Genomic DNA, 20,953 nt, shown 5'->3' with positions numbered 1-20,953 from the left:
GGCTAACCAGTCACCCCTTGACGTATGCCTGGGTTGTTTCCAGTTTGGGGCTATTATGAACAAACCAGTTATAGACATTTGTGTACAGTTCGTGCAAGTAGTTTTCATGTTTATGGGGAAAATGTCCAACAGGGCAATGACTGAGTTATTCAGTGAGCACATGTTTAGTTTTGTGAGAAGTTGCCATATTTTACTGCGTTACATTCTCACCGGAAATATCTGAGTGACACAGTTTCTCTGCATCATCACCAGCATTTGGTGCTATTACTTTTTATTGTAGCTATTCTGATCGATAGACAGTGATATTACATCGTCATTTTAACCTATTTTTACCAATGGATAATGATGTTGAGCATCTTTCAATGTGTTTATTCGCCATCTGTATACACCCTCTATAGTGAAATGTCTGTATATTTTGTCTATTTTCCAGTTGGCTTGTTTGGGTTATTTATTGTTGAATTTTAAGAGCTCTTTACACGTACTACACAATTTCTAGATACAAATTCTTTGTTAGATCTGTGTTTTGCAAATATTCTACCCTATCTTGGCTTTTCTTTCTCTTGGCAAGATTTTTCTCAGAGCAAAGGTTTTAAATGCTGGTGAAGCTCAATTTCATGAATTCTTCTTTCATGGATTATGCTTTTAACGTCCAGGCTAAAAACTCTTCACCTGGCCTTAGATCTCTAAGATGGTCTCCTGTGTTTTTTCTTAAAAGTTTTACAGTTCTAAATTTTACATTCAGGTCTCTGATCCATCATGAAGGAACTTTCAGGGAAGGCATGTGATTTAGGTCCTGGTTCATGCTTTAGCTGTACAATCTCTCTCGCATTTTGAATGATAGTATTCTTATTCCCAGGGCGGTTACCAAGACCCCCGTGTCTCCCTCTTTCTTTTCATCTCCTCCTCCACCCCATCTATTTTTCTCTATTCTGTCCCAGAATCATTTTCTCAAAGCCACATTTCATCATGTTACTCTCTTGCCTAAACACCTTTGATGGATGCCAGCTGGTGACAGGCAGACCCTGGCTTCTTAGCTGGGTACATACAGCCCACACAACCCTGCTGCAGCTTCCCTCTTCTTCACCCCCATGTATTCTCCACTCGGAATGCTTCAGCCACACAAGACATGCAAAGGTCCTTCAGAAATGCTTTGCAGACACCATTTTTTCTCATCACAAAGCCATTTTCCCCCTGGGCCTCTCCCCTCAACCCCAGCTGGAAGGTGAACATTTCTCCATATCTTTCCCCTAAACACTTGCTCCCTACCTTCCTAAGCATACTTAATTACATCGTCATCTCATATCCATGGACCTCTCTTCATACTTCTCTCTTGCATCTATTTTTTCATCTGTAAGATGGGGCTAATAAAAAATTTGTCACAGCTGGGTGTGGTGGCTCAGGCCTAAAATCTTAGCACCCTGGGAGGTCCAGGTGAGCAGATTGCTTCAGGCCAGACGTTAGTTCGAGACCAGACTGAGTGAAAGGGAGACCCCATGTCTGCTAAAAATGGAAAAATTAGCCAGGCATAGTGTCACACACCTGTAATAATCCTAGTACTCAAGGAGGCTAAGGCAGGAAGATTGCTTGGGCCCAGGAGCTTGAGGTTGCAGTGAGCTATGATAATGCCACTGACACTAGCCAAGGCAACAGAGTGAGACTTTGCCTCAAAAAAAAAAAAAAAAAAAAAAAAGAAAAATTAATGATGAAGTATCTCATAGGGTTGTTTGAAAACTAAATGAGTTAATACATGTAAAGTAAAATAAAAGCATAATCTATACCGCCATAGAGCCTAATGTACTTGTCATTGTTGTTACACACCTTTCCTATCCTACTATCATGGGTTATGATAAACATTTATTGAACTGAATTGATTAATTGAATTGAATTGATAAGCCAATTTAGTGAAAAAATTAACTAATTTTTTACTCTTGAATAACCAAATTGTTTTATTGAAATAATTATTTTGGCAATTGATGGATATCCCTCCACTACAATATTTACTTTAATTGTATTAATATAAGCAGGACAGTAAAGCAGCTTGCTGAAATAAATGACAATAGGATTGTTTATTCATGATAAAAGGTAAATTTCTTCTACTTAATATCTCCTGATGGTAGTCTAGATTGTGCTTTATCTGCCCTTTTTTTTAAGGGCAATAAATTGTATCAACTCTAATTAGTAATATTGGGTCTATCTTCACCTTCCATTGAAATCTTACTTTCCCCCACATGCTTGGAAGACGCTGTATCAAGAAGGACTTGTAAAGGTGAGTTAGAACAGTTACATATTTACATAAAGACTAAAGATATAGAATTCTGTCAGGAAGGGTGATGAAAATGAGAAGTTGGTGGAACACACCAAAAAGAAAAAAAAAGTATCATTGAAGAATCTCAGAGTGTATACACAATTAACTACAAAAATAAATCTCAGAATCTCTAAAAAACTGTGTCGGGAGTATTTTTGGTGGCTGATTTCTTCCACTAAGCCTGGCTCCGATGTCAAAATTTCACCCTCTTCAGCCCCAGGGAATGAAGCTTGGTGAGCTCAGCCACCTCCAATGTCACCATTTGTTTTAGGGTGAGGTCTAATGGCACAGATCTGGGCAATAAGGCTTAAGAGAGTTTCTTTTGCTCTTAGAAAAGATGAGGGAGAAAGACCTGTTGCATTTTCCTATTTGGGGATGTCATTTTATTAAGATGTGCTTAGAGCTAAGAACAGTAGAGCAAGGAGGTGCTCGCATCCCTACTGGTGTCACCAAGTCTCTGAATAAAGCTCGGAATCTTTATCTGTCTCCAGATATCTCTTTCTATAAGAAAATAACCCCCTTATTGCCTGGTTAGTTTAGTGGAGTTTCTGTTTCTGGCCTACAAATGTATCTTAACTGACAGAGCATTTGGATAGAGTCTCCAACTATGCCTGACATACTGATTTTTAAGAGGAAACCTGCAGTCTGGTTGACTGAAAGTGTAATCACATTTACAGTGAATATTATGGAAGACAAACCCTCAGGCTTGCTGTCTAACCAGTGAGAAAAAGGAGACTACAGAAGTAGAAAACCCAGGTTCAAATAAAAACAAATCAGGAGGAATCACACTTCCAAACTTCAGAATATATTATAAATCGATAGTGATCAAAACAGCATGGTACTGGCACAAAAATAGAGAGGTAGATGTATGGAACAGAATTGAAGACCAAGAGGTGAACCCAGACACTTATCGTTATTTGATTTTTAATAAGCCTATTAAAAATATAAATTGGGAGAAAGAGTCCCTGTTCAATAAATGATGCTGGGTGAATTGGCTGGTAACTTGTAGAAGACTGAAACTGGACCCACACCTTTCCCCTCTAACAAAAATTGACTCTCACTGGTTAAAGGACTTAAACTTAAGACATGAAACTATAAATATTCTTAGAGAGAGTGCAGGGGAAACATTTGAGACAATTGGCCTGGGAGAATACTTCATGAGGAAGACACCTGGGGTAATTGAAGCAACATCGAAAATACATTACTGGGGTCTGATCAAATTAAAAAGCTTCTGCACTGCCAAGAACGCACTAAGTAAAGCAAATAGCCCTCAGAATGGGAGAGGATTTTTGCAAGATACTACCAACAAAGGTCTAATAACCAGAATCCACAGAGAACTCAAACTTATTACTAAGCAAAAAACAAGTGATCCCATTTCATTGTGGGCAAGAGACATGAACAGAAGCTTCTCTGAAGAAGACAGGTGCATGGCCTACAAACACATGAAAAAATGCTCATCATTTTTAATCATCAGAGAAATGCAAACCAAAACTACTCTGAGATACCATCTAACTCCAGTAAGAGTAGCCCACATCACAAAATCCCAAAACAACAGATGCTGGCATGGATGTGGAGAAAAGGGAACAGTTCTGCACTGCTGGTGGGAATGTAAGCTAGTACGTTCCTTTTGGAAGGAAGTTTGGAGAACACTCAGAGATCTAAATGTAGACCTGCCATTTGATCCTGCAATTCCTCTTCTAGGTGTATATCCAAAGGACCAAAAATCATTTGGCTATAAAGATGTTTGCACCATATTGTTCATTGCAGCTCAATTCATAATTGCCAAGTCATGGAAGAAGCCCAAGTGCCCATCTACCCATGAATGGATTAATAAATTGTGGTATATGTACACCATGGAATACTATGCAGCAGTAAAAAAAAATGGAGACTTTACCTCCTTTATGTTTACGTGGATGGAGCTGGAAAATATTCTTCTTAGTAAAGTATCTCAGGAATGGAAAAAAAAGTATCCAATGTACTCAGTACTACTGTGAAACCAATTTATAATAACTCACACTTGCATATGAAAAATGAAACATAACTTTAGGGTATGATGGAGGGAAGGGGAGGGTGAGGAATAAGGAGGGGGTGGGAGGGATAGTAGGGGGACCACAACTGTGGAGCACATTACAAGTACAAGTTGGTTCTATCATGTGTAGAACACAAATGTCCTAATGCTATAATTGGGTAAATGAAATGAAAGCTATGCTGATTAGTATGATGTAAGCACTCCAATTTGTACAAATAATCAACACACTGAAATGGGCATAAATGTATTTATGATCTATGTACAAAAGACTTAATTAAAAAAATAATTAAAAAAAAAAGAAAACCCAGGTTCAAATCCCACCTTTGCACCTCACCAGCTATGTAGCCTTAGGCAAGACTTTTTTTGAATAAATTTCAGTTCCTTCCTTATAAAATGACTGTGGTAATACCGACCTCACAGGTTGATAGGGAGTATTAAATGCTGTAATGTAATAATAAAAGACCTGTCAAATTGGAACCCAAATAAATGTTAGTTTCTCTTCCCCTAATTAATCCTTTACCAAGATGAAACACTAACTTGGTTTATTAGACCATTAATTCAGACATTTTCTTTCCAGCAGGAATTACTCTGACAGCAGGGCTGGTGTCATCAAGAGTAATTTCTGCTGAAAAGTTCCAATCTTAACGTTTCTCTTGTGAAGCCTACCATGGTGCAGTAGGGATCAGGCAGGGATACTTCCAACCCTGAGAAAATTGATGTGACGATAACCACACTGGAAGGGTTTATGTGCCTTTGATTGTTTTATTCTCACACCTTAAAAGGCGCATGTGGGTGGAATTAATGGGCTCCAGGGAAGTGTGCTTATAGTATTTTTCTCCAAATTATTTTCACATTTTCTGTTGCGTTCCACAAAAAGCTAATCATAGTCTACCGATAATCACTAACCAACCTCCCAAATGCAATTCACTAACACACTGTCCTAAGGATATATTGTGTTCAGTGAATAAAAACAAAAATAGGAGTTGGCATTAAAAAGAAGCATTCTTTATTCTTGGCACAGCACACAGGACACCGTAAATTTCTACAATAAATAAATAGAGGTCGGGTTTACTTAGTCATTAATCTAATTGCATGCTTGCACTAATAATAAGGATAAAGTTGGTAAAAATTTAACTGGAAGAGAATTTAATGTCAAAAGCCTGAAAAATGCATTTATACTTGGCCCTAAAATTTTCACTTCTAGAAACTTATTTTAAGAAAAGAGTTAAGAGTTTGCAAAGTGACTTTTCAAGAAATTTTCTTGCAGGAAGAAAACAGTCTAAGCATTCAAGATTAGAAAGTTAGTTAAATTATGCAGCATCCACCTACAGTCACTGATGTGGAAATACGTACATGACATATTGTTAGAACCTAGGTCATAAAATATATGCACAGCGCTTTACAGTTTTCATGAAAATACATGTATTTATTAACATTTCAATAACTTTATACCAAAAGGAATATGAACAGCATTCTAAGGATTTTTATTTCCTTTCATTTTGATGCTCTGTGTTTTCTGCAGTAAGAGTTATAGGATAAAGGAAAATCATTTTTAAAAACTTCACAGAAGTCATAGTAAAGTTAAGTTTAAGCTTAATGGCAAATATACCTTTTTATTATTCATTATGTGGGTTCTGAGCTCTGGCTTCTCAGATTTCTGAAAATATCTAATTTAATAATTTGAAATTGAGGAGACTAGAGACCAACTCTAGCTCTTTTAGGACAAATGACTGCTCCCTGATTAAAAGTCCAGGGTGACTTGTCCCTTCCTACTCAGTTCATCTTACTCCGAAGCATAAACTGGAAAACTGGTGAACTCTGTGTCAAGCTGAGAGTGGCCTCTTTATTCAGGGATGCCCCAGCCCTTGCATGGAGGCTCAGAGAAGCTTCATGGAGCCTTTCTGACTATGTTTAGTTGGTTCTTTGTGTTTCCAGTGGCATTTCTTTCAGAAGGAAAGAACTCGTTGGTTTCTGTTCCAGGATGCAGCCCGGAGTTGTCATCTCTAAGCAAATACAAGTTCTGACCCCCTGGATTGCAAACTAATACAGCCTCTTTAGAAAGAAGTATGGAGAATCCTCAAAGAATTCAAAATAGAACTTTCATTTGATCTTGAAATTCCATTACTAGGCATCTACACAGACGAAAAAAAATCATTTTATCATGAGGACATTTGCACTAGATTGTTTATCGCAGATCAATTTACAATTGCTAAGATATGGAAACAACCCAAGTGCCCATCAACCCAGGAATGGATTAACAAGCTGTGGAATATGTATACCATGAAATACTGTTCAGCCATAAAAAGATGGAGACTTCACATCATTTGTATTAACTGGATTGAGTTGAAACACATTCTTCTTAGTAAAGTATCACTAGAAGCAAGTATCCAATGTACTTAATACTAAATTGAAGCCAGTAGAAAAACTCAATTCCAGTTTGGGGGAGGGGAGAAGAGGAAGGGAGTGGAGAAAAAGAGGGAGGGGGATCAGCATGCTCCCACTGAATAGGTATAAGGTAAGGGTACATGGCACACCTCCTGGGTGGGGGACACAACTACAACAGGGACCTTACCTAACAAATGCAAACATTGTAACCTAATCATTTGTATCCTCATGCTAATCTGAAATAAAAAAAAAAAATTCTGACCCCTACATGAATCCTGCCTGCCATCCTCCGACTTATTCATAACACTGTTAATAATTACTATTGTCGCTGGCATTTATTGACTGTCCGCCATGAACCATGCACTCCATCAAGCACTTTGTATATAAAGATTTTTATATACAACTCTTAACAGAGTTGTATTATATTCAGAGTTGTATTATATTCAAGAGTTATCTTTTATTCAACTCTTAACAGCAACCACAGAATACTAAAGACATCAAAATCACCATTTTATAGATAAGGGAACAATTTGCCCAAGATTATATAGCTAGTAAGGGCTGGAGTCAACATGGAAACCTGTACCTACCTGGATTTTGTTAGATTGTTTAACCATTTAAATGAGGACATTTATCGTTTACTTGGGGAAGAAAGGTCAATTTTCAATTCCTGGGTCTTCCTAGACCAGAGTAAAAGTGATCCCAGAAAATACTAAACCACCTCGTAAACCATAGAGGCAATTCTACCACACACCCTGCCCTTGCAAAGAAGGCCAATACATAACCAAGGGTCCCTGTGTGTTCAGCCCCACACTGACCTGCGTGTCACTTAACCTTTCCAAACCTCAAATCCATATGCAGAACATGAGCTTTATAATACTTGTCCTGAATACCTCGTTTGTGAGTATCAAATGAGACAATGTGTGTGTAAGCACTTTTAAAAGTACAAAGGGCAAGGAATCTTGATTACTCTTGCATGCAAATTCTTTCTGCCCTCAAAACCCAAAAGCAATGTAACTTTCATATAGCATTTTGCAAAAGACAGAGTGAAGGGATTTAGAAATACAGAGAAACTTTAATGTAAAAAACTCCCCTGTGTAATGTTTCCCATGTTTAGAGTTAATAAGACCTAAGGAAAAGCCAGAGACTCAATGCTCCCCATTCCCACATAATGCTTTTGATTTAATGTTCCCTCTCTAAGTGTATGAATTTTTGAACAGGAGTTTTTGACACAGGACTTAAGACTCTCCTGTGACTTCATGTTAGGAAATCTCCTTAGTCATTTTGGTCTCTGCTCCTCGGGAGCAAATTGGAGCTTTGGCAGTGAGTTGATACACGGTCTGTTTTAACTTAAGATGATAGTTGGCTCAATTATTCAAAAATATCGTTCCAAGGTTTAGTATTATAGGTACCAAAAAAGACTGATTTTTTTTAAATAGGAAAAAATATGTTATTATAAAGGGAAATTACAAACATATTTCATTTATAAATGAGGGTGCAATACCCTAAATAACATAGTAACAAGTTGAATTAAAAATTATTGTTCAAATAATGTACTTTGGTCAAAATTAAATCCAACTTATGTGAGAATTAGTCATTATTTTCTTTTTTTTTCTTTTCCTTTCTCCCACCCCCTCCTTCCTTCTCTACCTGCTCTTCCCTTCCCCCACCTCCCATCACATCATTAATTGTCATTAATTGTCCTCATATGAAAGTTGAATACATAGGATTCATGCTTCTCCATTCCTGTGATGCTTCAAGTACAAATGTCTTTATAATAAAAGGGTTTTTTTTCCTTCTGGATAGATGCCCAGTAATGGGATTGCAGGATCAAACAGGAGGTCTAGTTTGAGTTCTTTGAGGGTTCTCCATACTTCCTTCCAAAAAGGTTGTATTAGTTTGTACCCACCAGCAGTGTAAAAGTGTTCCTTTCTCTCCACATCTGCACCAGCATCTGCAGTTTTGAAATTTTGCGATGTGGGCCATTTTCGCTGGGGTTAGATGGTATCTCAGGGTGGTTTTAATTTGCATTTCTCTAATAATTAGGGATAATGAGCATTTTTTCATATGTTTGCTAGCCATCCGTCTGTCTTCTTTAGAGAAGGTTCTGTTCATCTATCTTCTCCATTGATATATGGGATTGTTGGCTTTTTTCATATGGATTAAATTAGGTTCTCTATAGATCCTAGTTATTAAGCTTTTGCCTGATTCAAAATATGCAAATATCCTTTCACATTGGGTAGGTTGTCTATTTGCTTTAGTCGTTGTCTCCTTAGCTGTACAGAAGCTTTTCAGTTTAATTAAATTCCATTTGTTTATTTTTGTTGTTACTGCAATTGCCATGGCAGTCTTCTTCATGAAGTCTTTCCCAGGCCAATATCTTCCAGTGTTTTTCCTGTGCTTTCTTTGATGATTTTTATTGTTTCATGCCTTCAATTTAAGTCCTTTATCCATCTTAAATCAATTTTTGTGAGTGGAGAAAGGTGTGGGTCCAGTTTCAGTCTTTTACATGTGGACATCCAGTTCTCCCAGCACCACTTATTGAATAGGGAGTCTTTCCCCCAGTGTACATTCTTGTTTGGTTTAATTTTTTATAAAACTAATGTAGTGGGATAGAGAGAATAAAAGGATTGTTCTTAACCATTTTTTTTAATTTTCTCTTTTAAATTGTAAACGCAACACATGCCCATGTTTTAAAATTCAGAAAGTACACATAATGTGAACTTTACATACATTTACCCTTCCCATTGCTAAACATTACTAACAAATTCTCATATATATTTTGAGAATTTTTCTATTATACAAATGGATATAAATATATGTATTTAATATATTCAGTATCATTTCTACTGCAAGTTGCTCTGAAAAATGCTTCTTTTTTCCTAAAAGTATGTGTGCACAATTTTTTCCTACCCACACATATGGCTCTACCAGTTTTAAACTCTTCTCTGCAGTATTCCATTGCCTAGATATGCCATATTTTTTTTAAGTATTTTTCTCTGGATGTATATTTAGTTGTTTACAGATCTTCAGTCTCACAAATAATGCTGCAGCCAACTTCACCACACATCTGCTCAGTTATGTGAGTATTTCTGATGGGATATTTAAAGTAAAACTGATGGGTCAAAAAAGATGTGCGTTTACAATGTTGATGGGTGTTGCAAACTGCCACCTAGACATGGTTGGACTGATTTGCCCCCACCCCACCCTTGCTACGTGAGAGCCCTGTCTTCGCAAACAATCTGTATAGATCATACATGAACTTGTTAAGCTGAGATACATAATATGGTGACTCAGTGGACACTATATTAAATAAATATATGTAGGGCTTAGATAAAAAGAAACTGGAAATCCTGCCCTTAGGTGCACTGTGAATCGCCAGGCCCCTCACTCTGAGACAAAAATCACATCGAAGGGACCTCTATCTCAGAAAGAGGGGCTTACCACTCACGGTGTATTTACTGTGTACCAGGCACTGTTCTAAGTACTTTATGTATATTAAGTCAACTACACTTCCCAAAAGCCCAACAAGGAATGTGTTTCTTTGGGTGTTTTTTTTGTTTGTTTTTTTTTTTTTTTTTGAGACAGAGTCTCACTGTGTCACCCTCAGTAGAGTGCTATGGCATCACAGCTCACAGCAACCTCAAACTCTTGGGCTTAAGCCATTCTCTTGCTTCAGCCTCCCAAGTAGCTGGGACTACAGGTGCCTGCCACAATGCCTGGCTATTTTTGTTGTTGTTGTTGCAGTTGTCATTGTTGTTTAGCTGACTTGGGTCGGGTTCAAACCTGCCAGACTTGGGGTACGTGGCTGGCCCCTTAACCGCTATGCTACAGGTGCTGAACCAAAGAATGTGTTTTTATCATTTCCATTTTACAGATGGGAAAACTAAGTCACAAAAAATTTCCTAATGTCTCTTAGCTGATGAGTAATAGAGCTCAGATTGGAAGCTAGAAATTTGGGTACACAGTCAGGGGCTTTTAACCACTTACATATTCTGCTTCTGTGTTCCTAATGATGGGAAAAACACATTTATTAAACACCTACTATAATGCCAGGAATGATAACATGCGCCATCTTCACAGCAATACAAAGAAGTATTATTCCCATTCCACAGAGATACGAAAGTGGTTTTCCAAAGTGGCAGAGAGACATGTACCCAGACATTCTGATCCCCAAGCTTATAATTATTCTGCTACACCATGCTTTCTCATAGGAACTGGTAGTAGTCATGATACCCATTTTACAGACAAGGAAATCTAGATTTCAGAATGAAAGGAGGCTAAATGGGTGTTATCTCTGTCAGGGAGAACTCGCCAGGGGCTTGCATCAAATATAATTCTGCAAGCTTCTATACGGTTAGAATGTCCATGTACATCACACACGTGTTGTCATATAATAACAAATAGCAGTAATTTACTGTCTTCTATAAAGAATGATGACCTCAAACTGCCCGATAGAGAGCAAAATTGAAGGCAGAATTCAAATTCCCTATTTTAAAAGAATGATATAGTGAGGTGAGGATGCGCAGGTGGACACCTGCACTTCAGAGACATCCATCCCTAGAGTAGCAACATATTTATAGTCTCAGTGTGCAACTCATTATCAGTCCATCAAAACACGTTTAGTGCTGGTTCCTGAGTTAACAATCGTATTTCTTACAGTATATGGAGAATGTCAAGGACCCAGGGGAGATCAGAAGAGCAGCATGAAAAAGGAGAGCTTCCGAGAAGAGCCTTGTGGTAGACGAGCCCCAATCCAATCCCTGCTTCTGCTCATTCCCACCGTGCCTGGCTCAGGGTCTGGGAGCTCAGGCCAGGGTTCAAGTCTACTCTGCTACTTATTCCCTGCCTGACCTGGGACAAATTACTAAACCTCTCTACCCACAGTTTCTTCGTCTGTCTAATGGGCAATAACAATGGCCCCTATCTCATCAGTTTATCTTAAATATCAAACATTGTCTACTATAGACAGCTGCCCCACGGGGGTGGGGGAGGGAAAGCACAGACTCACAAAACCTCACACAGACAGATGCCCTCCCTTTTATGATTCAGTGTCTTATTCTTTTTTTGCTTTGATACAACCAGGAAAACATATTGTCCTATATTTAAGTCTGAAACTAAAAATAAACTTTATATACTCATTAACTTAAGATCTCCATACTCTAGAGGTCAGAATGTACAAATCCTGTATTTCTGTGTCTGGCAGTCTCAGTCAGGAATGAGGCATCAGATCTAGGTTATCACTGTCACAAAACAGACAGCAACATGTCACCAGCACATCTTTTGATCATCACAGCTTGTCAGACACCAGTTAGTATATGCAGCTATTTAGTAGTAGGCTTTAGAGGTTAGTTTGATTATCTTTTAAAAGCCTCTTTTTTTGTACATGGATGCTAATGCAATATTACTGCAAGTGTTTTCCTGCACTCTATAGTAAAACAAGTCAGCCTGGAAGAATATGTAAATTTGACCATTATGTTGTTCAGTTTTCAGGGCAATTAAATATTTGCTTTGAGCTCCTCACATTGCATTGCAAATTCCTATAAAACTTACCATTCATTTTTTGTACCTAAAGCTTATTTAGCTCAAGTCTTTGTCGCTATTTCCTTCTTATTGAAAACTGAGCTTTTAATTATATGTCAAAATCATACTTTATTTGAATCTTTCTTTGCAAAGTCTTTTTTCTGTTCATGTTGTTAGTTTGTCCCTTTGTTCGTTGGGTAGTGGGAGGCAGCGGTTTCAGATTTCCTCCATGAGAGGTTGTCTGCTGTTCATGATAACAGTTTTGGCTATTCCATCTACCGCATGAACAAAGGCCTTCAATTAGATGGCCCGGTCTCACCAGCCTCTGCTAGCCAGGATCGGGTCTATACGAAGCCAAGAAAATTTAAAAAGAAAGTATAATAATTTATTCAAAATGGCTGTTAGAAATTGTGTGGAACCCAAAATGGCATTTTTTACACTTCACTTTAGAAAAAGGAACCTGAATTTTGTCAGAATGATTATGTCTGTAAACAATTTTTGTTTCCATGCCTTAATCTTTTTGTTTAAAGGATTATAGTTAAATCTCTAAGTGACAGAAAATTAAAAATCAGGCAAAATTTGAGGAGTCGAACAAGCAGTGCCTGAGATGAAAGATGTGTATGACATTCATTTGGGGAAACAAATGCAATGGTTCACCTGTGGACACCTCTTAGACTTTTGTCATCTTCCTTCGACAAAGCCTCCTCCCATCCATTTCTGATTCCCATACACCAGCCTCCCATCAAACAATTCAAACTTGTGAGTCCTCTTTGGGTACCATCTTGCTCTCATGCCCTCTCCTAACTGTTCTTAAAATCCTATTCATCCTTATTTCATATTTTTAATGTCTTTTCCGTTCTTTACATTCCTAATGCAAGAACTCCTTTCCTTCCACCTGTAAGCAAAACAGCCTTCTGACTAGTCTCTGTGGCTCCTGGCGCTCTACATTCAGGGCCGTCTGCACACCACAGCCCCGCTTGCCTTCACATGAGCCTGTTTTGATCATACCAGGTCTCTAATAGACACCTTGGGCATGTTTTCAGCATCATGTTGTGATACTATGTTTGGCTTTATAACAACAGGCCAAGCTGTTTCAGAAATGGCTATACTACTATGCATTCCATTTGGTAATGGTGATAAAGAAGAATTTGTTAGTCTATAAAAGAAAAAAAAATCCTTCCAAGGAAAAGTAAACCTCCATGGCTATCATTCTTTGACCAGTTCCAATTTGCTTTTCTGAGCATATATGCCATTAATCCCCTATGTATTCTCCAAATTCCAGTCCACTTACCCATTCCTTCTAATCACACCCAAATCACTTGGTTCCACTTCCTCCACGTGGAACAGCTTCTTAACTTTGCAAATTCCCACCCATCTTTCAACCCCAGAATTAAATGTTACCTATTATATGTATAAAAAATTAACACTTCTGGTATTCCTTAGCCATGGCATTGAAATTGCCCCATCCCTGGACACGGACAACCAACACAATATGATCATATGTGGTCTTTTTATATGCCATGGAAAGAATATTGGAATTCTGGGATGCTAGGAACTTGAGGAGTATTACACAGTGGATTACACACCAGACTTGCATTTAGCACAGAGGATGCTGTGCCAGTGGAGACTGACTTCGATGGGAGCAGAGAGAAAGAGATGAGCCTGAGAGAGAAGACTGAAAAAACAGTCCATTTGGAGGGAAGATGATGAGATAAATTCTAAGTATGTTGACCCTGAGGTTCTGAGGTCTAGGACGGGAGATGGGGAAGGTACTTACAGAGCAAAACTTAAGGAAACGCTCGCTTTCAGGCGCCCAACTTGGCACTGAATGACCCACAGAATAAGTACTTCCTTACATCCTTTACCCTCGGCACCTAGCTTGCCGTTCCTTACATTTTTATGGGACATTTTGGAGAGAGATCACCTTGACAGCCAAGGAGGTTCACTATTCAGATCTCCCCCCCACCCACCCCCAGGAAAGAGCTTGCTATTCAGCTGCAAGAAGTGCAGTTAGCTGACAACCTCTAGCCATAGAATCTTCAAGATTTGCCTCAACTTTTGAGCCACAATGTTCTTCCTAGGGACTCCCAGCCAGTGGCTAAGCATGGTAGGGGTACTAGGCCTGGTCATTTCTACCCAAAGTGGGACTTATTTAACGGGCAAATGACCTTCCATCGGAGGTGGCCACTGGGTTGGATGAGACTTTGTCAGACCTGTGATACGTGGGCTGACGGCTTTCCTTGCCCTATTTTGCTTCCTCTCCATTTATCCTCAGAGTACTTACTCTACTAATTCCGTCTCAATACCTGTTCCTAGAGAAACAACACAACACACCAGCAAATGACAAGCCATATCAGTCTGGACCTGAAGCTAGACATGAACTGATAAGCTGGAGTGACTTGTTGGGGGGGTGGGGGTGAGGGGTTAGAAGGCTGAGCTCAGACTCTTGGTTTAAACCCCAGCTCCTCCACTTCTGACCTTGTACAATCTCAGATACATTACACAACCTTCTCAATTTCTTCATCTGTAGAATGGGGACGTTAATATGAAATGAGGACTATATGAGAGAATGCACACACATTTACAGTATTTATTTAGTGCAGTCCATAGCTGGTCCATAGTAAATACTCAAGAATATGAATGAAAATCATTATATAGACTTTCAAGTGCTGTTTACAGGGGTTGTTCAACATAATAAAATAGAAGAAATGTTCGTTTTATGAAGGAATTTTCCACAGGGTCTATAAGGCTAACGAAGGTTAATTAGAAACATTTAACCCCCATCGCTGTCATTATTCGTGTGGATTTCACCTGCTGTCACTTCCTCTTCTCTCCACAATGTCATCACCTTCTTTGTCTCTGCCATTTATGCTTCTTCCCATCTCTCTTTTCCATCGGCCCCCTAGCCTGTTCCTTTCCTTTCCATCAGTCTTGCTAATAATCTCCTCCACAACCAGGTTGAGAACTTACCTTCTGCAGAGAGTCTTTCTTGGTCACCTCGCCCTCCCACCCCAACAGTGATCACTCCTCCCTGTTGGCAAATCCTCCCTCCGGACTGCATAATTTTGAAGCTAAGTACAACAACAAAATGTAATTCTCACACCATACTGAAGGTGTCTATAGCTCCATAAACAATTTTAATGATCAAATAGCAGGAATAGCATCTCCTATTTCCTTAGATAGGACTTCCCTACTCCACTCAATCTTTTGTCCCAAAGCTAGATGGCTTGGCAATGTGACGCTTAATAAGTGCTCACTTAAAGGATGAATGTTTTCAGCCATCCGTGCACAGTCTATAAAGTGTTTTTTCTGTGCATTCTCTTTCCACATGTGAACCTTAAGAATAAAATATGTGGTAAGAAAATCTCAATCATATAGCAGGGAAACTATTGCAGTGGAGAAGAATTTTATAGCTATTTTAGGTTCCTGGGGTAATGTAAATTTGTTTTATAAAACAAAGCCTGGTCTATAACACAGCTACAAGCCAGTAGGAAATCAGAATTGGAGACAGATGGTAAATGCAGGATTCTTCCCTCCCACTATTTAGTACATATGATATTCCCTACAAAATGGCCCTGAATGCTTTCCGTTACCACGCAGTGTTACAAAAGCTCTGAAAAATAAAACCTCCTTTTATGCCTATGAAACTTCAAACAAAATAACCAAAAGTAAGCTGAAAGTGTTTTGTGACATGGTTGAATGCAAAGAATGTTTCTGCATAGTTTCATCTTTATATATGCATTAATGCATATTGCAATACATACCCGAAAAACTGTTGCTAAATTTTCAAGCCCCCTATACATTCGATTTGAAACCTTCATCAAGATGTTATATTTACATTCAAAGGCAAGATTCCTACAATGAATACAATACAATCTTAGGCTCATTTATAATATTGGAAATGAATAGTATCTAAAATAGAAATCAGCTATACACAGCAATATATGAGTATAACAGAAATCAGCTATATCAGCAATATATGGATATAACATTTATAGGCGACACCGGTTTCTAATGGCTCCTAATATAACATACCCTTTCAAGGAGCCACCCCTCCGTATTGAAATGCATGTTTATTGCACTACTTTGAGTAATTATAAATTGAACATGGTTGATAAAATCAGCATTAAAAGTTATGTAATTTTTTTGAAATACATACAAACCTCTGTAAGTACACAGCTCTAGGAGATAAAATATTAAATCTTGAATGCTAAGAAGATATTTTACTAAGTAGTGAAAGCAGTACAGACTTTTAAAATTTTCATTTTTATTATTACAACTAGGTAAACTATCTCACCAAGTAAATCGAAATTGTTGGTTTTATAATCCATGTAGTGAAGCAAAATAGGTAGTATAAAACAACTATTTACTATCTCATTTCAAATATAGCAAATATAAGATGGCATTAATACTATCCTAATCTGTTCTACTTAACAAGTTGATATTTAAGATGCTTCCCTTTTCAAATATCAATACCCACTGTACATGTAGAAAAAAACACTTGTGAAAATCTATTTAAATTCTTAGAAAAGTACTCGTTCAAGTTACTTTTCTTTATAAATTCTGCCTGGCTTGCTACCTTGTACTCTCATCTTTATCATGATCAGTAATTATTGATTTCAAAAAGCCAGAGCATAACACAGAGTGAAAAGATGATAATACGAAGACAAGAAAGGAAGTTTCTGTTACACAAGTGAGCGGTACTCCAGACAAGTGATCTTTCTGAAGCCTATAGCCCAGGATAGCCATAATGAGATCACCGCCACTGTCATAAATAGACACTTTTCTCAATAAGTCTTTTAAATGAAGTACTGGATGCATCTTTCCAGCTTCAGGATTCAAACTAGCAATTAAGTCTGAACCACGAATCACCCATCTCTGTAACTAGAAAAGCAGGTTCTGAGGATGTAACTCTTAACCCAACGCGACAAGGGATGCTGACTATATTATTAATTACTAAGTCATTTCCTAATTTGAGACTCTAGCATCCAATGTGGGCAAACAGTGTGATTTATGAGCCTACCCTCCCATGCAGCTTTACCAGAGTTCAATGAACACACGCACATCCTGACCATACAGTAACAACGGGATTCCTGCCAGCCCGAAAACGCAGCAGAATCTGGCTGTAGCAAATCTGCCCCATCTACTGATTATTCAAGTACTAGTATTTAAAATACCTAAAATGCCTGCAGAACGCTGCAGTTCAACGTCCCCCTGGGGTTACTCCAGAGCAGAACCACAGCTCTTTTTCTCAGCGCTTACTGAGTTTTAAGAGAGCAGGTAACATGGGGTAGAAATTCTCGGGCAGCAGCAAGGTAACTCTTCTCTCCAAATTTACAAAAACCATCATCCCCCCCATGCACACACACACATAGACACACAAACACACACAAGAAAAGAGCTTTATAAATACATATCCAAGACATGCTGTTTGCATGGGTTTGAAAAATGTATTTTTCCTCTACTTGCTGCTGCTGTATAAAATGTTTATAGATCAGACAATCTAGACGTACATAAAAAGTATTGTTTTCAATGAGCTTCCTTTAGTGAAATCTGCCTGTACAGACATATGTGGGCGTGAATAATACATATTTACACACACATGTCTACATTAACAAGGGCACACACACACACATACCTGGATCAATAATTAAGCCCACCCTGTTCCCTTAGCCCCCTTGGACAGATTCTTTTTGTATGCAATGCTATTCAGAAAAGAGATTGTTGTGAAATAATAAGCAGCTCTATCTAATGCACATCAAAGTGGCATGTTTAGAGGAGCAAATACATTACCAGACGCATTTTGAAGTTTCTGCAACACCTGCAGGGGAAAGGCGGCTGTGAATTGGATGCTGGCACCCAGTATTCCTCAGAATCGCAGAGCTCGGTGGAGCTGTGGGCAATGAGAGGCGAGTGTGAGGCTGCAAACCTTTGAGTTGAGCTCACTCCAGGCATCAGAAAGCCTCAAAGAGGGGAAAGAAAAAGGCAGCCCACAGACAGCTAGATGGGAAACTTCTGGCACCTCTCCAGCGCAGGAATGAATTCTCTGTAATTTGGAGACGTGTCGAGATGGAAATGAAGAGAAACTTGGATTTACGGGTGAATTTGCTCAGCCAACAGAAATGGCCAGGTAACAGTCTCTCAGCTCGTTTTAAAACAGTCATTCAGGAACGAGACTGAATCAAAAAATTAACAGGCATCCTTTCTTGAAAAAATAAAAAGGCTACTCCAGCCAGCTTCCCTAGATCCCTTTACAAACTTCAAATGGATCATTCCATCAGCTGTTTCTTGCACATTTTATTAATCCCAGCGCAGAGGTAAACTGGAAAATCTAATTCCTTTTATGTAGAAAACTGGATTTATTGCCTCTTTTTATAATGCACTTTAGACATATAAATACATAGATTTACTTACAGAATTCTCGTTTCTCGTGTAAAACCACTACTGTTTGGTCCAGATAAAAAGCTAAAAGGCTTGTTCACAGCTTTTCAAGAAGTGGGGGGGGGCATATTTAATAGTCAGAAGCTGAGCTGAGTACTGATATTCAAATGTACAGTTTGAAGCAAGAGTATAAAGGAAGAGCCCTGAGCCATTAAGTGGCAACTAAAATATGATTATATACAAGCACTGCGCAGGCAGGTGGCTCAAGACTATAAATATATACATAATTAAGGATAGGAAGAAAAGAGCTTTGGCAAATTAAGTTCTTAGAGACAATAGCTGTGATTCCATTTAGGCTTACAAATAGGCTAATAATTTCCAGGCAGCACATGTAGACATCACCTTGTCTGAAGAACTCTTAAACCTTAGAAATAGCGAGGGGGAAGGCATTGCACACTGGCAATCTATATTCAAATGTAATGAGGAGAGGGACGATATTACCATGAGGGATGTCGCTGTGTCACATTGTCCTGTGTGGCTTAACTGCTCATCCACCCTTGCAAATGGCCATTTGCCTGGATTCAATAGCAAATGTGCTATTGATGGGAGGGAGGAGGTGGGAAGCTGATTTTATTTGTTTTACAACAGACGCACCTTTGGGAGGCTTGAGGATAAAATGCCCGAGCTGAGTGTGGGAGTCATTCTTTTCAAGGCCACAATTATACATAATAAATCTGAAGTGGAATTAATGATGGCCAACTAAGCTATTTATTATTTTAACTCTTGAGGTCAAGGGCAGAGCAGTGTTTATGTTTATTGATAGATAGTCCACGGTCAGACTGCTAAAGAAGGCCGGGCTCACCTTTAAGCATGCTCGGCTAACAAGTATTGTCCGAGGAACTGCCGCTCCTTCTCAGACTCTGGGGCTCAGTCCTTTTTGTCTAGATTTTTTTCGTCATCTCTCCACTGCTTCATTTGCTCTTTGAACAAGTACTTACTGTATATCTACTGAATCAGACACCACGTGCTGTGAAGAACACAAGGACCTTAAGACCCTTAAGGGGCTTAGCATTGCCAAACAGTACCGCAAGGGACTCAGTGGAGGGTGGGTGCCTTGGAATTACTTACAAATACCCATGCTCACTGCTGTCTCTTCCATCTGGGATTTATTCTTGGTGGTAGAAAGCAAGTGGACTTTGCATGTGTGTTTCTACAAATCTCCTCGCCAGGTGATTCTGATTAAGCCCCCTCCCAAACCCCATAGGAGCAACTCAAGCCCATTGTTACAAAGCCCCGGAGTTGATGAAAGAGGAGGAAGCAACACAGCCACTCCGGCTGACCCACACTCTGGGCGCCTGTGGGTCACTCCAGCACGGGGAAGTGAGCTTCATCAGTTTGACCCAGAGCCTGAGTCTACAAAGTTCTAAGTGGATTTGGGAGACAGTTTCCAAAAGAAAGCTTGAATCTTTGGTTAATTACTACAACCTCTCTGGACCTCTGAGGGTTTTTTGTTTTGTTTTGTTTTTTTAATCTGTAGAATGAAGGGCAGGGCAGGGCAGGCTTTGAGTCTATGGGTCCTCTGCCAAAACATATGAGAACATCCTCTCTGAGGAAGCCAGTTCTATGCCACGTTGGCAGCTGTACAAGGGCAAACCTGCAACAAACTCAGAATTCCTGACTTCTATTATTTTACAGCTTAAAGACACCCAGTTAGCAAATCAAATCTGGCAGGAGGATCCTTCAGCCTGAGGAACAAGGGTTCCAGCTTTCTTCTACACTTCTCCATGGGAGGCCCACTGAAGAAGCATAGCAGGAAAGAAAGCTCATTATCTCCCAATTCCCTTCATCCTTTGCTTCAGCAACTGCCCAGCTCCAGACACAGAAGGCCTCCTAGTGAGAGATGCATCCTAGAACCTTCCAGCAAGAGGACCCCCTGGACTTGCTGAGGAGCTGAGGGTCAGAGCCCCCAAGGCCAGCTCCTCCAGGTTCTACTTCTCAATCTCAGGGGTTGGAGGGACTTGCCATGTTTCTCCTCAGAGATATGAGGAGACTGTGGGCCACACCACCCTCAGGAGGCCAGTCTTCCTCCTCTCCACCCAGCTATCAAGACAGGCACTTGCAAACCCAGAAGAGCTCTGGAGAGCACAGAGCAGAGGGCTGGCTCAGCCTCCCTTCAGCTCCGCCTACCAGCTCTGCACCAACACCACCTTCATTCCCTCAGAAAGAACCCAACTTTCACAGGCATCATCATAGACTGCTTCATGCTGCTCTAACAAAGTCCCTGAGACTGGGTAATTTACAATGAAGAGAAGTTCATTAGCTCGTGGTCTGAG

General features: G+C 39.3%; 1 protein-coding gene across 1 annotated transcript in view; it reads right to left on the bottom strand.

Moving 5' to 3' along the window:
* The window catches only part of SCHIP1 (schwannomin interacting protein 1), a 791,641-nt gene extending 773,417 nt beyond the window's left edge, over positions 1-18,224 (bottom strand). Inside the window, exon 1 of the mRNA XM_053599493.1 lies at positions 18,033-18,224. Coding sequence (XP_053455468.1) covers positions 18,033-18,194 — 162 coding nt within the window. The 5' untranslated portion in view covers positions 18,195-18,224. The remainder of the gene's footprint in view (positions 1-18,032) is intronic.
* Positions 18,225-20,953: the final 2,729 nt, after the last annotated feature.

Source organism: Nycticebus coucang, chromosome 8 (assembly GCF_027406575.1).
Source record: "Nycticebus coucang isolate mNycCou1 chromosome 8, mNycCou1.pri, whole genome shotgun sequence".
NCBI classification, from domain to species: Eukaryota; Metazoa; Chordata; class Mammalia; order Primates; family Lorisidae; genus Nycticebus; species Nycticebus coucang.
Note: the sequence above shows the minus strand (reverse complement) of the source record. Positions and strands in the feature narration are given on the sequence as shown.